The sequence below is a fragment of the Hordeum vulgare genome, chromosome 4H (assembly GCF_904849725.1).
Source record: "Hordeum vulgare subsp. vulgare chromosome 4H, MorexV3_pseudomolecules_assembly, whole genome shotgun sequence".
Taxonomy (NCBI): Eukaryota; Viridiplantae; Streptophyta; class Magnoliopsida; order Poales; family Poaceae; genus Hordeum; species Hordeum vulgare.
Genome location: NC_058521.1, coordinates 478,795,316 through 478,813,615, shown reverse-complemented (window position 1 = coordinate 478,813,615; position 18,300 = coordinate 478,795,316). Strand labels below are relative to the sequence as shown.

The following is an 18,300-nucleotide window of genomic DNA, read 5'->3' as shown; positions in this document are numbered from 1 at the left end:
TGATGGATCCTGCGGCCCGCGCGCGGCCGGCCGAAAATCTTGACCGGCGCACCGACCCAAAAAAAAAAAAACAGAAGAGAATCGCCTCTCCGGGCGGGGGGCAGCGCCGAACGCTCTCCTCCCCCTTTGCTTTGTTGAGGCTTTGACTCCCCGCCCAGCTGACCGGTCAACGTAACGCATCCGCTTAACGCCGTGACACCACCCACTGGCGCTCGCGTGTCGCGGCAAGCCCGCGTGGCGTCGCCGTCACCAGCGACGTCACCGCCGCGAGAGAGTGCGCCGTCCCACATAAAAACGAAACCACCCACTCACCCACCACGCAATTCCCCTCTCCCCTCTCCCTCTCCAGGTCTCCTCCCCCGCTGCCTGCCCGAAACCCCCAATTCGAAAATCGATTTGGGGATTCCGGCGTCCCGAGCTCCCCAGATCCGCGCCATCGCTCGGCCGCCCGTCCGATCCGCGCCCGCGGCCGCCGTCGGAGCTGACCGTCCGGGGGATTTCTCGGAGGGGGCTCTTGCTAGACCGCTCCCGATGGCGTCGTCCCCTGTCTCCTACTGGTGCTACCACTGCAGCCGCTTCGTGCGGGTCTCCCCGGCCACCGTCGTCTGCCCCGACTGCGACGGCGGCTTCCTCGAGCAGTTCCCCCAGCCGCCGCCGCCGCGGGGCGGCGGCGGCAGCGGCCGGCGCGGGGCCATGAACCCGGTGATCGTGCTGCGGGGCGGCTCGCTCTCCGGCTTCGAGCTCTACTACGAGGACGGCTCCGGCGACGGGCTGCGGCCGCTGCCCGGCGACGTCTCGCACCTCCTCATGGGCTCCGGGTTCCACCGCCTGCTCGACCAGTTCTCCAGGCTCGAGGCGGCCGCGCCGCGCCCGCCGGCGTCCAAGGCCGCGGTCGAGTCGATGCCCTCCGTGACCGTCGCCGGGGGAGCCGGCGCCCACTGCGCGGTCTGCCAGGAGGCCTTCGAGCCCGGCGCCGCGGCTCGGGAGATGCCGTGCAAGCACGTCTACCACCAGGACTGCATCCTCCCCTGGCTCTCCCTCCGCAACTCCTGCCCCATCTGCCGCAGCGAGCTTCCGGCGGCGGCCGTGCCTGAGGCGGAGGCGGACGCCGGGCTCACCATCTGGCGACTCCCCCGCGGCGGATTTGCTGTTGGGAGGTTCGCCGGCGGGCCCAGAGAGCAACTGCCGGTTGTCTACACGGAGCTGGATGGGGGTTTCAGCAACGGCGTCGGGCCGAGGCGGGTGACATGGCCAGAAGGAGAAGGCCAGGTGGACGGCGGCGAAGGTCGGATTCGCCGTGTATTTAGGAACCTGTTTGGGTGCTTTGGCCGGGGCGGCCGGCCTGAGAGTTCCTCGCAGGCCCGTAGTGGCTGAGCAATGTTCTTCCTGGTAACTCACTTTCAATTGATGATAGTGGTGAATAAGTAGGAGTTAGTATAAGGAGGAGACCCAGGTGATGAATTCTTGGTTAGTTTGATGTAAATGAAGGGCTTGCATTCCCCCCCTTTTGTCTTGTTTTAAGAATTTAGAGTTGGCCACGAGCAAACAACTCAGAAATGAAATTTGATAGCAAATCAGGAAGAACAAGCCCAAGCCTTCAAGAATGCAATAGGAGTGAATTATGGGGGGAATCAATCACTGGCAATATTGTAGGCAAGGAGAACAATTCGTGTTCTCACTTCTGTATTGTTTGTGCATATACTGGATTCGTTCAAGATAAATTTCGATTTTGCAGTATGTTGGTCCCATACATGAAATTTCAATATAATTGAGTACTTCTATTTTTATTGGTATACCTCTGGCTAAGCCTCTTTTATTTCAACATAAGATATCCTTGGATCGGTCATAACTCGTAACAACGGCTATTAAATCGCTTGTAATTGGTTGAATCTTGGGCTGCTAAATAGGATGGCCCGTACACCATACAAGTGATGTTTTGATTATTATTTTTTTATGTTCCGTCTACCATGATGGACTCTAATGATTTCATTTGCAAGATAGAGAAACAAAATAAGTCCATTATAGGTTTTGGATGCTGTACCGATTCAAGTATTATGTCTGTAACATTGAGATACCGATCTAGATTGATTTCTTCCATGAATTCAACTAGTGTGAGGACGGTTCCGGTGAAACAAAATAACGTTTCAATTTGCAAGATAGCGAAACAAAGTAATGTTTTCATTTGCAAGATAGAGAAACAAAATCTGAGTGAAGTGGTTAATGAAGAGACATCTACCGTATTAGTAAGTTGATATTCTGTCATTGTATTTCCATCGCAACAATTAACAGTTTGTGGCATGTCCAAAATGGATGTTGAAATGGAGTTCTCTGTTCCTTTCTTCATGTATGTATAAAATTTCTGCGAGCTGCTGTTTTCCAAGTTCATGTCTGGGCTGGATTCCATACACTGCATTTATCTTGAAGTACACACGACGACTCTTTGTCTATGTTCATCAGTGTAGTTCATTTCTGTTGTTTGATAGTCATACAAGTTAGGGTATAGTGGCTGCCTGGTTGGCCTAATTGCGATGTTCTACTTGGCAGTTCTTTTGTACATACATTCTATATAAATTAGTAGCAGAATGATCTTTAGAAGAACCAATGGAATCACTATCTATTTCTCTTTTGAAACCCATCCGTAGTGAATGTTGTCTTCATGTAGCAATAAATCTAGACAGTAATTCTCTTGTTAGCTGGGGCAATGCAGTTGAAGTTTAGTTAAAGGTATCAACACAGTATGTTCAATAGTCCATGTCATATCAACCTAGAAATAAAAAGGGCCTTGTTCGTTCTATTTTACCAAGCTGTAATTCAATTTTGCCCATGGTTTGGATTTGCTTGTGACCATCCCTCTTATTTGCCTTATATTGTATCATCATGTGTTTGTAAATTGCATACTTCTAAATTGGCCATGAACTCAAGTTGTTGTTGTTTGGACTTACTGGTAATTTCTAGGTTGCTTAGAGCAGAAGGCTGTTTGACAAACTACATAAGTTCCACATATGATCTCTGCTTTGCTCGCTAACTTATTTTCCTTGCATTTCCTTGTCCATTCAAGTAGCCATGCAGTAACATGTCTGTTCTTGGACTTGTTTCTGAATGTCTTAAGAATATTGAAATCTCCTATGCTCATTTGTGTTGCCTGCAGCCTATAGCTAAACATCAATTGCATGTCATCATGCTTCATACCGAGGATAAAAAAAGGGTTAAATTCTTAGAAGCTAAAACTTGGATGGTGGTCCATAGCTAGTAAAAATGTTTCTAGTTTTGGTATCTTCTACTTGAGCCCCGTTATGATATAGCTGTGCTTCATAGCTTCACTCATGGGCATCAACTCTTTGCTCCTAATGTCTATCCAGTTGGCTACTAACTGAGGACATGTGCTAACTAGTTATTTTACGTCTCCTCTTCCAATTGCTGCCTGTGAGTTGTCATTCAGTGAACCGACATATTATTCTTCTTCAATTGTTTCCTTTACTCTTTACACCATACCCCCCTTTTGTGTTTGTGATTTCTTCTTGTTAAATTATTACGGACATGCACATCTATGTTCTGTTACAAATACTGTCTCCTTGTTTTTTGGGATGACTCCCAGATCGAACTGATACTATTTTGAAGAGAACTCTCGTTCCCCTCCGTCCCAAGACTTGTTTGTATGATCTTCCCTTGGCAGTATGATAATGATACCGTGTTTGGTTTTGACAAGGTTCTCTGAAGGAGTGGGGAACATGTTGAAGGTGGTGTCCATTTGTTTCATAAGGTTGTGACAGTACATTCTCGGAAGGGATATGGCTGTATTAAAACATGTATGTTTAAAGCAACACCAACCAACCGGCCCACCCAAACAGAGCGGTGATTTTATCCGTTTTTTGTTCGTTTGGGTCGTCCGTCAGCTCTGTGTTCGCTCGGTCTATGATTTGGGTCGGCAGCGCGTCCAAAACAGCTACCCATATTTGTCCGCGTGTCCGGTTAGCCGCCGGTTTTAAAAACAAACATTTTACATATTCTTCAAAAGCAAATAAAATAGCATAGTTTTACTATCAAAATAAAATATAGCAAAGTTTTACAAACCTAATAAAAATTAAATTGTCTATAACATACACATATTGGTTGTCAACATGATCTCACGTATGCTCAAACAAATCATCTTGCAAGTGAATATGTGTTTTTCAATCACGCATTTCATGATGAAATTGGATGAACTGTGTAAACGATGTCGCTTCTTCATCATGCTGAGGCATTACATTGTCACCCTGAAACTCAAACCCTTGATCGTGGAGACGTTCCGGACGCTCATCCTCTACAATCATATTGTGCATGATCACACAAGCAGTCATCACTTTCCATAACTTGTTGGTGCTCCAAGTTCTAGCAGGATATTGAACTATGCCCCATCGAGATTGCAGAACATCAAAGGCACGCTCGACATCCTTCCTAGCACTCTCTTGCTTTTGGACAAATATTTTTCTCTTCTCTTCGTCAGGGTTGGAGATTGTCTTCAAAATAGTGGTCCGCTGTGGATAGATTCCGCCAGCTAGATAGGATCCTTTGTTGTAGTTGTGACCGTTGATGTTAACATTGATCGACGGGCTGTTGCCTTCGACAAGCCTTGCAAACACTGACGATCGTTGAAGCACGTTGATATCATTGTGTGATCCGACCATGTTAAAGAAAAAGTGCCAGATCCAGAGATCTTGAGAGGCCACGGTCTCAAGTATGATAGTGCATGCCTTGACATGACCCTTGTACTGGCCTTGCAAAGCAGAAGGGCAGTTCTTTCACTCCCAGTGCATGCAGTCTACGCTGCCAAGCATCCATGGGAAGCCCCGGCTGGCATTGGCCGCCAACAAGCGGGTTGTGTCTGCAGCAGTCGGCTCTCTCAAGTACTCAGGGTCAAACACTGCAACCACAGCCTTACAGAACCTGTAAAACGACTCTAGGCACGTAGACTCACTCATACATACGTACTCATCGATAAGATCATTGGGTACTCCATAAGCAAGCATCCGGATAGCTGCAGTGCATTTCTGATAAGATGAAAAGCCAATCTTTCCAATGTCATCATCTTTGCACTCTATTTAGTCATCATATCTGACCGCCCCCTCTCGAATCCGGTTGAAAACATGCCTAGCCATACGGAAACAACACCGGAATTTCTGATGTTTGAACAAAAGATTGCTTGTGTCAAAATAGTCCTTTCATAGAAGGAAATGGCCGCTCTCTCGGTTGCGATTCAATGTTGAAACATGCCTGGAATCGAGCCCCGGAACAATGGCCATTGCCTATTAAGGTGGTCATGGACCAACACGGCAAGCAACATCTCCTCATCGTTGGAGTCGCACAGAACATTATGAAAAAAGAACTCGTCGGCACGGTCTATTTGTACCTTGAGGCAAACTGCCGAACAACTTGCGGGCGTGGACGACGAAGCTGACCGGCTATGGCGTATTGGGGTCGGGGAAGCTGCGGTGGCCCGACGGCGATGAGGCCGGCGACGTGGGTAGCGCTGGGCAGGTGCGAGAGGAGGCGCCGGAACTAGGCGGCGGCCACGACGGGCTGGGGGCGAGGTGAGGACTAGCTGTCGGCACTGTCGGTAGGTGTGGAGAACGACCAATGTGCCATCGACTGGCGGGTCAGGGGATGGAGTACGCGCACGTCGTCCACGTCCGTTCTGTGTCCGTGCCGATTCAAATCAGACTTAAAATTGGGTCGGAAATGGGTCCGCACGCGAACGAAAAGCCGACGTTCATCCTTTTGGGTCGGGGCGTTGGGCCGACAAATGAATCGCCCTGTTGGAGTTGCTCTTATATGACATCTCGGTTTTTTTATTTCCAGATTATGTTACAGATTACAGCAGCTCAGTTACCTGCATCTAGACGAAATGTGCTCCATGGTTCGCTGGACTCTCAGCATCAACCAATGTCTTGGTTGGCTGGACAGCTTCTTGGAGCATCCATGCCGCTATGTGCTGCATTTTCCCTGTCGATGACAAAAACTGGGGGTCCCCCTGAGGATCGCAACATTAGAGCCTCTGGCCAACACTGGGAAACAGTTGTCAGGTCAAGCGGGGCTGGGCCCATTTCTAGGCAATTTGCTGCGAGCAAATCGCTTTCGCTCTCTCCCTCTCTTGGGCCTTGTGACTCGTGAGTGTTCATCTACGATTGAGGCGAGCATCTTCTGTTAGGTGGCAGATGAGGAGGTGGAGTCTGGCCTTGATGCTGTAACCAGGGAAATGTTTGGCAGGTTGGCTCCAGGGTTTTGGAATGCGTTGCTGGACCTGGAGAAGTCCCAGCTATTCTCGGGACATTCATTGCGGGTGCTGGGCAAAAGGGACTTGTTCGGAACAGAGGTGCTAATTGCAATGCGTACTGTTGTGCAGTGCGATTTGTGGTGTCGTATGGGAATGGGCGGACGGTAATGCAGAGTGGTACTGACTTTCCGATATTCTAATGGTTTTGAGCAGTTGTTTCTGTGTGTAGTGGCGTCCTTGTGCTGCTTTGGTGAGGCTCCATGTTTTCTGAAAGTCCACCTCACTTTGTTGGCTCTTACGATGTGCCGACTGTCATTTTTGTAGCAGCAGCATCCCCGTCTTCGTTCATGTTTGTTTGCCTCCGATCACTGTTGCAGCATTGGACTTCAACGCCTTGGCAGCATGGGCATACGTGCATGTGTTTTCTCTAGGGAAACGTGCGTGGTGCAGGCGCGACTATAATTAGCTTTTTTTAAGCAAACTCGTAAAACTTTTATTTAACCGTCCACAGTTTAAAAGGATGAATAAGAGATCTTCAGAATTGCCTGCCTAACCGGACACGAAAATGCTAGACCTACTAAATCCTACTTACGTTTACTAAACCTTCCAACTAATCTAAACATGTCTCCCTGATTTTCAGGGGTGGGTGGGCCTCACCCTCCTCTTAATCCAATCAATGATTACCAAATCAGACTATCCCGTAAATGTATGTAAACATTTACGTAGATGTAACATTACTCAACCGGACATGGCGGCCGGTCCCTAGTGATAGTGCATGCTTTGTTAGTTTATGGGCCTCGACATTCGAAGTTCTGAACTCATGTAAGAAATTACAAGAAATCAAAGACCTAGACGACTCTTTGATCACAAACACGACTGCTCCGCATGACGTCGAGGTTCCCCTTTTAATTGCGTCTACAACATTCTTTCAATCAGATGCCATCGAAACTTTGTGAACATATAGGTCATTTGCTAATGCAATAGCCTCTCGGATCGCCACTACTTCATGGGTCTCAGAAACATCTATATTCCTGAACAAAACTGAGGATTCACCTTGGAAACTGCCCACCTTGTCCCGACATACGCAGCAACAGCCCCCATGCCATCCCTTTTCAACACCCCGGCATTCGTGTTGATCTTGTAGTAGTTCTCCGCCGGTGGTTGCACTCGGAGTTGGTTTAGCTAGCCAATAAAGGCTCGAAAGAAACCCGCCAACAAAAGAATGTGTTGCGTATGGAGTCTGCAGAATTCCTTCGTGAATAACCTTCCTTCTTGCATGCCAGATCGCCTATAGCGTCGTGATCATCAGGGTAAAATCCTGCAGCGGAAGAGAGTCACTCGTAGCAAACAGCCAACCCTTGGCATCCTCTTCTTTGTCCATGCACATGTGTTGGATTAACTCATCATTAGAAAGCGCCCAAACACTTCGCGACAGCGTACAATCAAGTAGCGCATGTCTTCAACTATCCTCAGCTCCACACACTGCACAAACATGAGTGGGGACATGTTTCGATGGTGAAGAACGTCGCTCGAGGGAAGCGAATGCTGCGCTAGTCTCCAAGTGAAGATCTTCAGTTTAGATGGTACCTGCAGTTTCCACATCGACGCCTAGCCTCGGCGCTCATTGACATGACTTGATGATTCATTAGCTCCTTCAATCCAGTCCTCCCTGCCCATCTTCACTCGGTATATAAGGTTATAGGCTGTCCTGATAGAGTAAATCCCCCTAGTGTCTTCCGACCAGGCCCAAAAGTCCTCCAGTTGACGCATACAAACGGGAATTTTAAGGATGGATTCAGCCTCAATCGGTAGAAATACCTAGCGAACAAAATCCTCTCTCCATTCAACACCGGTCAGGTCGATCAGTTCAGCCACCAACTGCGATGGATTAGCGATTAGGGAGGTGACTGACTTGAAGAGATCGTCTCTAGGAATCGAGTTGTGTTCCCAAATTTTTGTGGAATCACCATTCCCAATGCGATGAATAATGCCCAGGTTCAAGATGTTCATTCCATCAATCACAGGTCGCCAAATCTGGGATGGGTGGGATCCAAGTTCTGTTTCTAGGATAGATGTGTTCGGGTAGTAGAGGGAATTCAGAATACATGCGCTCAATGTGTTTGGCTCCTGCAGCAGCTGCCATGCTTGCCTCGATAACAAGGCGAGGTTGAAGATCTCCATGTCCCCGAACCTGAGCCCACGAAGGTTTTTTGGCCTCGTGATGACATCCCACAATACCCAACAAGGCCTTCTCTTCCCTTTCTTGCCCCCCCACCAAAACTGGCGAATGATGGATGTTATACCTTCACACAATCCTCTCAGGAGCCTGAAGCAAGACATAGAAAAAACAGGGATGGATTGAGCCATTGATTTGATTAGTACCTCCTTCCCTCCCGCATAAAGTAGTTTTTCCATCCATGCTTTCAATTTTTCCCAAACTCTATCACGCAAATACTTGAAAGAACCATTCTTGGACCATCCCACCTCTGTCAGCAGGCCCAAGTATTTCTCATTCAGCGACTCATTCTGCACATTTAGACAATTCTTCACTTCCAGTTTGGTAGAATCGGGGCAGCCCTTACTGAGATAAATCAAGGACTTCTCATGGTTCACTCGCTGTCGCGAAGCCGCAATAAATATTCAGCAGGTTTGCTATATGATTTGCACCCTCCACACTAGACTTAAAAAAGCAACAGGTTGTCATCTACAAAAAGAAGATGGCTCACAACTCGCGATGTGGGAGCAACCTTGATTCCAATTGATGATGACTGAGAACTTGATTTTAGAAGGCACGAAAGGACCTCTGCTGCAAGTAAGAATAGGTAAGGGGAAATAGGATCTCCCTGCCAAATCCCTCTAGATGGATTAAGCCGCTCAAGCTTTTCACCGTTGAACAGGACCGAGAATGATACAAGTCTCACCATGGACATTACAATTTGGATCCACGGGGATGCGAATCCTAGTTTACTCATGATAGCCTGCAAATAATCCCACTCGAGCCTATCATAGGCTTTCATCATGTCAAGGTTCAAAGCACAAAGACTATTAGTTTTTGATTTGTTTCCTTTCATGAAGTGAAGGCACTCATAAGCACATATGATGTCGTGAGTAATGAGCCTTCCAGGCGCAAAGGCAGACTGCTCTTCAGATATTATTTCAGGTAGGATTACCTTGAGCCTTTTAACTACCACCTTGGATGCTATTTTATAGAGCACATTGTAGAGACTTATAGGTCTAAATTGAGTCAGCTGGGTCGGGCTCATTACCTTCGGGATCAACACAAGAACGGTGTCATTAATATTCTCAGGACTCTCCTCCCATCTTATGATGCACATCACCACGACGGAGACCTCATCTCCACATATATCACATTGCCTTCGATAGAAATGCATCGGAAAACCGTCGGGGCTAGGCGCTTCGGTCAGAAACATTTGGAAAAGAGCTTGCTTCACCACTTTCTTTGTATATTCAACACACAAAGATTCATTAATGGCCGGTGTTACTTTGCATGGTACATGCATTAGTATATCCTCTATGCTAGTCACGCCCTCAGAAGTATACATTAACTTGTAAAATTCAAGAACCATTGTTTTCAAAACTGTTGGGTCCTCCGTGTATATACGAAGGGAGGAGTATAGCGCCTTGATCATATTTTTCTTCCTCCTCATGCTAGCCCGCATATGGAAAAAAATCCGTGTTTTATCCCCTTTAGAGAGCCATTGTAGACTTGACTTCTGACACCCCATGATCTCTTCCTTATGGTATAATTCAACAAGCCTCTCGCTGATCTAGATCTATCTGTGCATAGGTCCTGTTCTGGCTGGGTCGTCTCGCAGTTGCTGTAGCTGGTGTGTAAGATCTTTAATTTCCTTCAGGACACTACCAAATGATTCCGTGCTCCACGTCGTCACATCCTTGGAGATCTTTAAAAGTTTGTCGGGGAAATCTCCCACCCCATAGCAAGGTGAGTCTGCGTTCCAGCGAGTAGAAATAGCCTCTTGTCAATTCTCATGCGACTCCCATATCACCTCACATCGGAAACTCCTGGGCAGAGTGTTGTTACCTTGTGTGCTCGCAAATTCGAGCAAAATTGGCCCATGGCGAGAGGACGCTGTCGTGAGGTGTTTCAGCTGTAGGATCCAAAGTATGTCTAGAGGGGGGGGGGGGTGATTAGACTACTTGACCAAATAAAAACTTAGTCCTTTTCCAATTTTAGTTGTGGGCCAGTTTTAGCAATTATGACTAGTCAAGTTCACCGTATACATGCACATCTAAGAGTATAGTAGCGGAATGTAAAGACATGCAAATGTAATGTCGAGGGTTGGGAAGGAAGATCAAACCCAAAGGTTGACACGATGATTTTTGGCGTGGTTCCGATAGGTGGCTCTATCGTATGTCCATGTTAGTGGAGATTTCAACCCACAGAGGGTAACGACTGTGAGAGTCCATGGAGGGCTCCACCCATAAGGGGTCCATGAAGAAGTGGCATTGTCTATTCCATCGTGGCTTACTTCCACATAGGACTAACCTCACTCTCGGTAGATCTTCACGAAGTAGGCGATCTCCTTGCCCGTATAAACTTCTTGGTTCAACTCCACAACAAAAGTAGGAGGCTCCCAAGCAACACCTAACCAATCTAGGAGGCAACACCCTCCAAAAGGTAATATATGCAGTAGAAAGATGAAATCCTTGCTCTTGTGTTTCAAAAGATAGTCTCCTCAACACTCAATCACTCTCTCACAGATTTGGCATGGGTAGGAGAGATTGATTTTGTGGAAAGCAACTTGGGGAGGCTAGAGATCAAGTTTCAAATGAATGGATTGGAATATCTTGATCTCAACACATGAGTAGGTGGATCTCTCTTAGAAAAATGGATATGGCAAGTGTGTGCATGTTCTGAGTGCTTCCTTTGTGAATGAGAGTAGGTGGCGGGGTATATATAGGCATCTCCAAAAATTGAACTGTTACAACATTATCGCCCAACTCAGTGACACCGACATGAATCTCGGTGGCACCGTGTTGCACTAAATGTGGCAAATTTTGAATTCTCGGTGAGACCGATGTATGAATCTCGGTGGTACCGATGCGATGACCTAGGGCATTTTCCGAATCTTAGTGGTACCGATTTCAATCTCGAAAATTCTGATTCTTGAAATAGAGATACCAGAAAGTTGGCCATTGTCTTTCAGTGGCACCGATATGAAATCTGGTGTGAAAGGATCGATATGGTTGACTAGAGGGGGTGAATCGGCAACTACCAATTTTTAGTTTTTCTTAAGAAATTAGGGTTAGCAACAAAAGGTTCTCCAGATGAACAACTAGGTGAGCAACCTATATGATGCTAACAGTAACAACAACTAGTGCAAGCAAGGAATACCACACAACAATAATAAGCACGAAGTAAAGGTAAGAGATAACCATAATGGAACCGGAGGAGACGAGGATGTGTTACCGAAGTTCCTTCCTTTTGAAGGGAAGTACGTCTCCGTTGGAGCGGTTTGGAGGCACAGTGCTCCCCAAGAAGCCACTAGGGCCACCGTATTCTCCTCACGCCCTCACGCAATGCGAGATGCCATGATTCCACTAGTGGTTCCCTTGAAGGCGCGACTGGACCTTTACAAACAAGGTTGGGGCTATCTCCACACAAAGCTTAGAGGCTCCCAACAAGACCACAGAGCTTCACCAAAATGGAATGTGGCTCCAAGGTGACCTCAACCGTCTAGAGTGCTCAAACACCCAAGAGTAACAAGATCCTCAAGGGATTGGTGCGGGGAATCAAATATCTCTTGGTGGAAGTGTAGATCTAGGCCTTCTCAACCAATCCCTATAAAATCAACAAGTTTGATTGGCTAGGGAGAGTGATTGGGTGAAAATGAGCTTTGGAGCAACAATGGAGCTTAGGGAGAGAAGAGATAGCCTTATTGAGGAAGAAGACCCCTTTATACAGTGGGGAAGAGAATCCAACCGTTACCCCCACTCTCAGCCCGAGAAAACGGTACTACCGCTGCTAGGAGCGGTACTACCGTTGCTAAGGGCGGTACTACCGCACGGTAGATCCAACTGCCACGGAAGTAAAAAATTACTTCCGTGCCTACCTCCGCTGAGGGTGCGGTTATGCAAAAGTCCGACTCGGTAGTACCGGACGGTACTACCGCGATAGGGCGGTTGTAAAAAACTACTATCGCTGGCACGTGTGGTACTACCGTTGGCACTTTGCACAGACAGGGGGAAACGAACTGGAGCTTCATTGAAGCGAAGGAAAGGTGGTGCAAAAGAATAGATGCGTACATGTTGATTCCACCCTGACCTTTCCGAAGCAGACCCCCTCTTAATAGTACGATGATAACCCACAAGTGTAGGGGATCGCAACAGTTTTCGAGGGTAGAGTATTCAACCCAAATTTATTGATTCGACTCAAGGGGAAGCGAAAGAATATTCTCAAGTATTAGCAGCTGAGTTGTCAATTCAACCACACCTGAAAGATTAGTGTCTGCAAGCAAAGTATCAGTAGCAAAGTAGTATGATAGCAACGGTGCCAGAAAAAGGTTTGTTGACGGAAGACTATTCCTGACTTGTTGTATCAATGGCGCCAGAAAAGTGTTGCAGCAGGTAATAGCAAAGTAACAAGTAACAGGAGTAGTGACAAGAGTAGCAAGGAACAACAGTAGTGACAGCAGAGTAGCAAGTAACAACAGTAGTGACAACAACATCAAGTAACAGCAGTAGCGACAGCAGTAGCGGCAAAGTAACGTAGCAAGGACCAGTAGTAAAAGACTCGTAGGCAGTGGATCGGTGATGGATGATTATTCCGGATGTGATTCATCATGTAACAGCTATAACACGGAGAGATAAGTAACTAGCTCCCGTTCGTCAATCTAATGTAGGCATGTATTCCGTATGTAGTCATACATGCTTAGGGAAAAGAACTTGCATGACATCTATTGTCCATCCCTCCCGTGGCAGCGGGGTCCTAATGGAAACTACGAGATATTAAGGTTCTCCTTTTAATAAAGAACCGGACCAACACATTAACACTTGGTGAATACATGAACTCCTAATACTATGGTCATCTCCGGGAGTGGTTCCGGCTATTGTCACTCCGGGGTTGCCAGGTCATAACACATAGTAGGTGACTACAACTTGCAAGATAGGATCTAACACACACATATATTGGCGACAACATAATAGGTTCAGATCTGAAATCATGGCACTCGGGCCCTAGTGACAAGCATTAAGCATGGCAAAGTAGTAGCAACATCAATCTCAGAACATAGTGGATACTAGGGATCAATCCCCGTCAAAACTAACTCGATTACATGATAGATCTCATCCAACTCATCACCTTCCAGCAAGCCTACGATGAGATACTCACGAACGGTGAAGAGCATCATGGAATTGGCGATGGAGGAAGGTTGATGATGACGATGGCGACGATTTCCCCTCTTTGGAGCCCAGAACAGACTCCAGATCTGCCCTCCAGATGAAGAACAGGAGGTGGCGGCGCCTCCGTATCGTAAAACGCGATGAATCATTCTCTCCTATTTTTTCCGGGCGAAAAGGAATATATAGAGCTGAGTTTGGAGGCGGTGGATCTCTGTGGGGCCCACAAGCCTGGTTAGTGCGGCCTGGGGGAGGGGGGGTGGCCGCGCCGTCTGGGCTTGTGGCCCACTGGCTCACCCACTCGAGTGGATCTTTGCGCAGGTATTTTTCATTAATTCCAGAAAAATTCTCCGTAAATTTTCAGGTCATTCCAAGAACTTTTATTTCTACACAAAAACAATACCATGGCAATTCTGCTGAAAACATCGTTAGTCCGGGTTAGTTCCATTCAAATCATGCAAATTAGAGTCCAAAACAAGGGCAAAAGAGTTCAGAAAAGTAGATACGACGGAGACGTATCAACTCCCCCAAGCTTAAAGCCTTGCTTGTCCTCAAGCAATTCAGTTGACAAACTGAAAGAGACAAAAGAAAAACTTTGACGAAGTCTGTTTGATCTTGTTGTTGCAACTATGTCTAACTCATAACCAGAATTTCAGCAAGATCACAAGCAAACCACAAAAGCAAATGACATCTAGGTGTCACGGTACACTCATATCAATGGCATAATCAACTAGCGAGCAAATAATAATAAGTCTCAAACGTCAACACTTCAATCAAAACAATCATGAAGCAGTACGAATAGATGGTATCTCGCTAGCTCTTTCTGAGACCGCAAAGCATAAATGCACAACACCTTCAAAGACCAAGGGCTGACTAAACATTGTAATTCATAGCAAAGAAGATCCAGTCATAGGCATACTCAACACAGTTAAAAGCAAAGCATAAAAATGACAGAGGTGCTCTCTAATTGGTGCTTTTATAAGAGGAGGATGACTCAACACGAACATAAATAGACAGGCCCTTCACAGAGGGAAGCATTGATTTGCACAGGTGCCAGAGCTCAAGCTTTGTAAACAGAGATAATAATTTTGGGTGGCGTGCTTTCATTGTCAATGCAATGACTAAGAGTTCTCAACATCTTCCACGCTACACATGCAATAGACGGTTCCCAAATAGAAAAGTAAAGTTTTGACTCCCCCACCACCAATCAATCACACTCCACGGCTAGCCGAATCCTCGGGTACCGTCCATACCAACATCAATCCTGGGGGAGTTTTGTTTGCAATTATCTTTTCGATTTGAGCATGGAACTGGGAATTCCAATTACCGTCCCCTTTCTCGTGAATGATAGTGAATAAACACATATCGAGGATAACATGCCTAGCATGGAAGATACCAATAGCCCCCTGTCACCACATGAGCGGTTCGGGCATGCAAAACAGATTATTTCTTGAAGATTTAGAGAGTGGCACATGCAAATTTACTTGGAACGGCAGGTAGATACCGCATATAGGTAGGTATGGTGGACTCACATGTAACAACTTTGGGTTTATGGGAGTGGATGCACAAGCAGTATTTCCGCTTAGTACAAGTGAAGGCTAGCAAAAGACTGGGAAGCGACCAACTAGAGAGCGACAACAGTCATCAAAATGCATTGAGATTAACTAACATTGAATGCAAGCATGAGTAGGACATAAATCACCATGAACATGAACATCATAGAGGCTATGTTGATTTTGTTTCAACTACATGCGTGAACATGCGCCAAGTCAAGCCACTTGAAACATTCAAAGTAGGATACCATCCTATCACACTACATCATAGTCATCTCAACATTCATGTGGGCATCCAAGACAAACCATTATAAGCTCCTAGCTAAGTAAGCATGGCATAAGCAACTATGATCTCTAAGTTGTCATTGCAAACATGTTTCTCTCACAACAAAGCTGAATCAGGCATGATGAGCTAGTCATATTTACAAAAACAAAATAGATCGAGTTCATACCAGCTTTTCCAGGCTCAGTCACTTCATCATATATCGTCATTATTGCCTTTCACTTGCACGACCGAAGGATGTGAACAATAATAAGAGTGCTCGTGCATTGGACTACGCTGGAATCTACAGGCAAACACAAAGGAGAAGACAAAGTAATATGGCTCTTTGAAAGCTAAACAGGTATGCATGCAAGAGCCACTAAACATTGTAATCAATATCTTGTACCTTGACCCAAAGAAAAAGAAAACTATTTACACGGGAAATCTCCCAACAAGCAAAAGAAGAACAAGAAAATCGTTTTGGGTTTTCTCAAAGTAGACAGACACACGAAAAGAAAACGAGAAAAAGAAAATAAACTAGAATGGATGATACAGTGGCAAAGTGTGAACACCGGCTAACAAAGTGAAAGCATAAGTGAAAGTGCATTATATCGACTAGAGGGGGGGGGGTGAATAGGAGATTTTTAGAATTTCATCACTGAGGAAATTCCTTTTGAGGAAATTCCTCACTGATGACTAACTTACAGCGGAAACAGTAAAGGATAAGAAGTGCAAAGTTTCACAACAACAGTTTTTCAGAGTGAGGAATGTGAAAAACAGATTGCACAGTGAGCAGGCACGCAGAAAACAGATGAGGATTAACTAGCGTGAATAGTTTGGGGTTGAGAAATTTCAGAGAAAGTCTTCAGCAAATTCTTCAAACAATAGCAGTGAAAGTCATCAACACATAATTTGAGGAAAGTAAGGAGTTGAGGAATTAGAACCCGTTTCACGGCGAAGACAGTAGGTGATGACCCAGTTCCAACTGTTGTGACAGTCGTACATCTGGTTTGGAGCGGCTTGGTATTGAAACCAAAGGACACACAGTCCCGGGACACACAGTCCCTACCGTGTTCTCCTTGGGCTAAGAACACACTGTTCTCGCCCCACACTCATGGTAAGTCTTCAGGGCAGACTTCCAAACCCTCACAAACTTGGTCACCCGGCGATCCACAATTGACTGCTCGAAAGCTCTAGACCATGACGCCTAACCGTCTGGAGGATGCACATTCCTTAAAGGTAAAAGGCTCCAGTCCCACACAGGAACAACTTCTTCAGTGATGCTCAATCACTAGGTTTGGTTTGTGGTTTCGGTGTATGGGGTATTTCCTCACTGCTAAATTACTCTCGAGGACTTCTGAGGAATTTGGGTTGCTCTTATGACAAGTGTTAGTTCCTAATGGAGCAGCCAACCAGCTAATGGTTGTGGGGGCGGCTATTTATAGCCTGGGAGCATCCCAACATGATTTGACACTAATGCCCTTAAATAATATGACCGTTGGTGTGGATAAGACCAATGACTTGGCGTGGCTATCGAAACGGTCGGAACCCTCAACTGTGAGAGTCCTCATGTCACTCGTATTCCTCACTTTGAGGCTTTTGGTAGAATTAGGCTTGGGTTGAGCATCATGAGGAAATTCATTCCAAAGTGTAACTTCGACCCCCTTTAACAGTACGGTGTTCCTATTACTCAAATATAAAGAAAATAAAGCAGAAAGAGTAAATCTTCATGCTTCAAAGTCTTCAAAATGATTTTCTTCAGGACACACCGAATTCCTCAATTTCAGTATCTTCATGAGAAATATCAATTTCATCGCAGATTCTTCGCGATTCAATTCTTCAGCTTCAGACCAATTTCTTCAACCGAAGATATATATATTTTTAGGGGTCGATATTCATCAAATATATCAAAATCCTCAGTGACTTATAGATCCTGTGTACACTCATAAACACATTAGATACTTAACCTATAAGTCTTCAAACCACCAAAATCACTAAGGGGCACTAGATGCACTTACAATCTCCCCCTTTTTGGTAGTTGATGACAATTAGGTTAAGTCTTCAACAGGGATAAAAAATATGAAGTGTAAATACTCATTTGTGGAATTTGAAATCAAGATTCAGAGAGACTCCCCCTGAAGATGTGCATATCTTGAGGATTTTGCTTTTCACAGCAAATGCACATTGATGATATATATCATGGAGATCTCCCCTTGAGTCTTGTAAATCATGCATACATGTAACATACCGTATGAAGAAAATGAAGATGCATGATGACAAATGGTATCTGATGAATTCCAGCATGCGTGCATTAAAACTTGAGTAATAAGCATGCGAAGAAAAACATTCAAAAGCGTCAGAGTACCATCGGGCTTAAGTTACAACTCATTACATAAAAACTTCAGAAGAGCCAAGAGTTTGTAACTTAAATATAGTTCATAAGCCCCAAAATATCCCGCTTGAAGACTAACTCTCAAGTTTCTCTCCCTTTGTCATCAAGTGACAAAAAGGGACAGACTGAGGACTAACGCCCGTGAATACTTCACTTCTTGGCGGTTGATGAAGAGGCGTGATGCTTCTTGGGAGTAGTCTTCTTCCTTGGACCGGTAGCAGTGTCGAGTTGTTCTTCATCAGTTTCGGCAGTGCGGAATGAAGAAAAGGAACTGTCTTCAAGGTCTGGAACTGGAATGGGCCTGAACTTCTTCTTGGGAGGCCACGACCAGTCAAAGTCTCGCTCAAAGTCCATTTCTTCAAGCTCTGTCTGAGTCTTCAGATGTGCAAGTGTAGCCCAGGTGCGATCAAAAACCTCATGCAGATAGTGATGGTTAAGCTTCACAGAGTTCTGTGTTTCAGTG

The 18,300-nt window shown here is 45.8% G+C and overlaps 1 protein-coding gene across 1 annotated transcript; it reads left to right on the top strand.

Moving 5' to 3' along the window:
• Positions 1-317: 317 nt before the first annotated feature.
• LOC123449031 (E3 ubiquitin-protein ligase RDUF2-like) lies at positions 318-1,737 on the top strand. Its single transcript, XM_045126096.1, has one exon. It carries the CDS (start codon positions 532-534, stop codon positions 1,372-1,374), a length of 843 nt encoding a protein of 280 aa, XP_044982031.1. The 5' UTR covers positions 318-531; the 3' UTR covers positions 1,375-1,737.
• Positions 1,738-18,300: the final 16,563 nt, after the last annotated feature.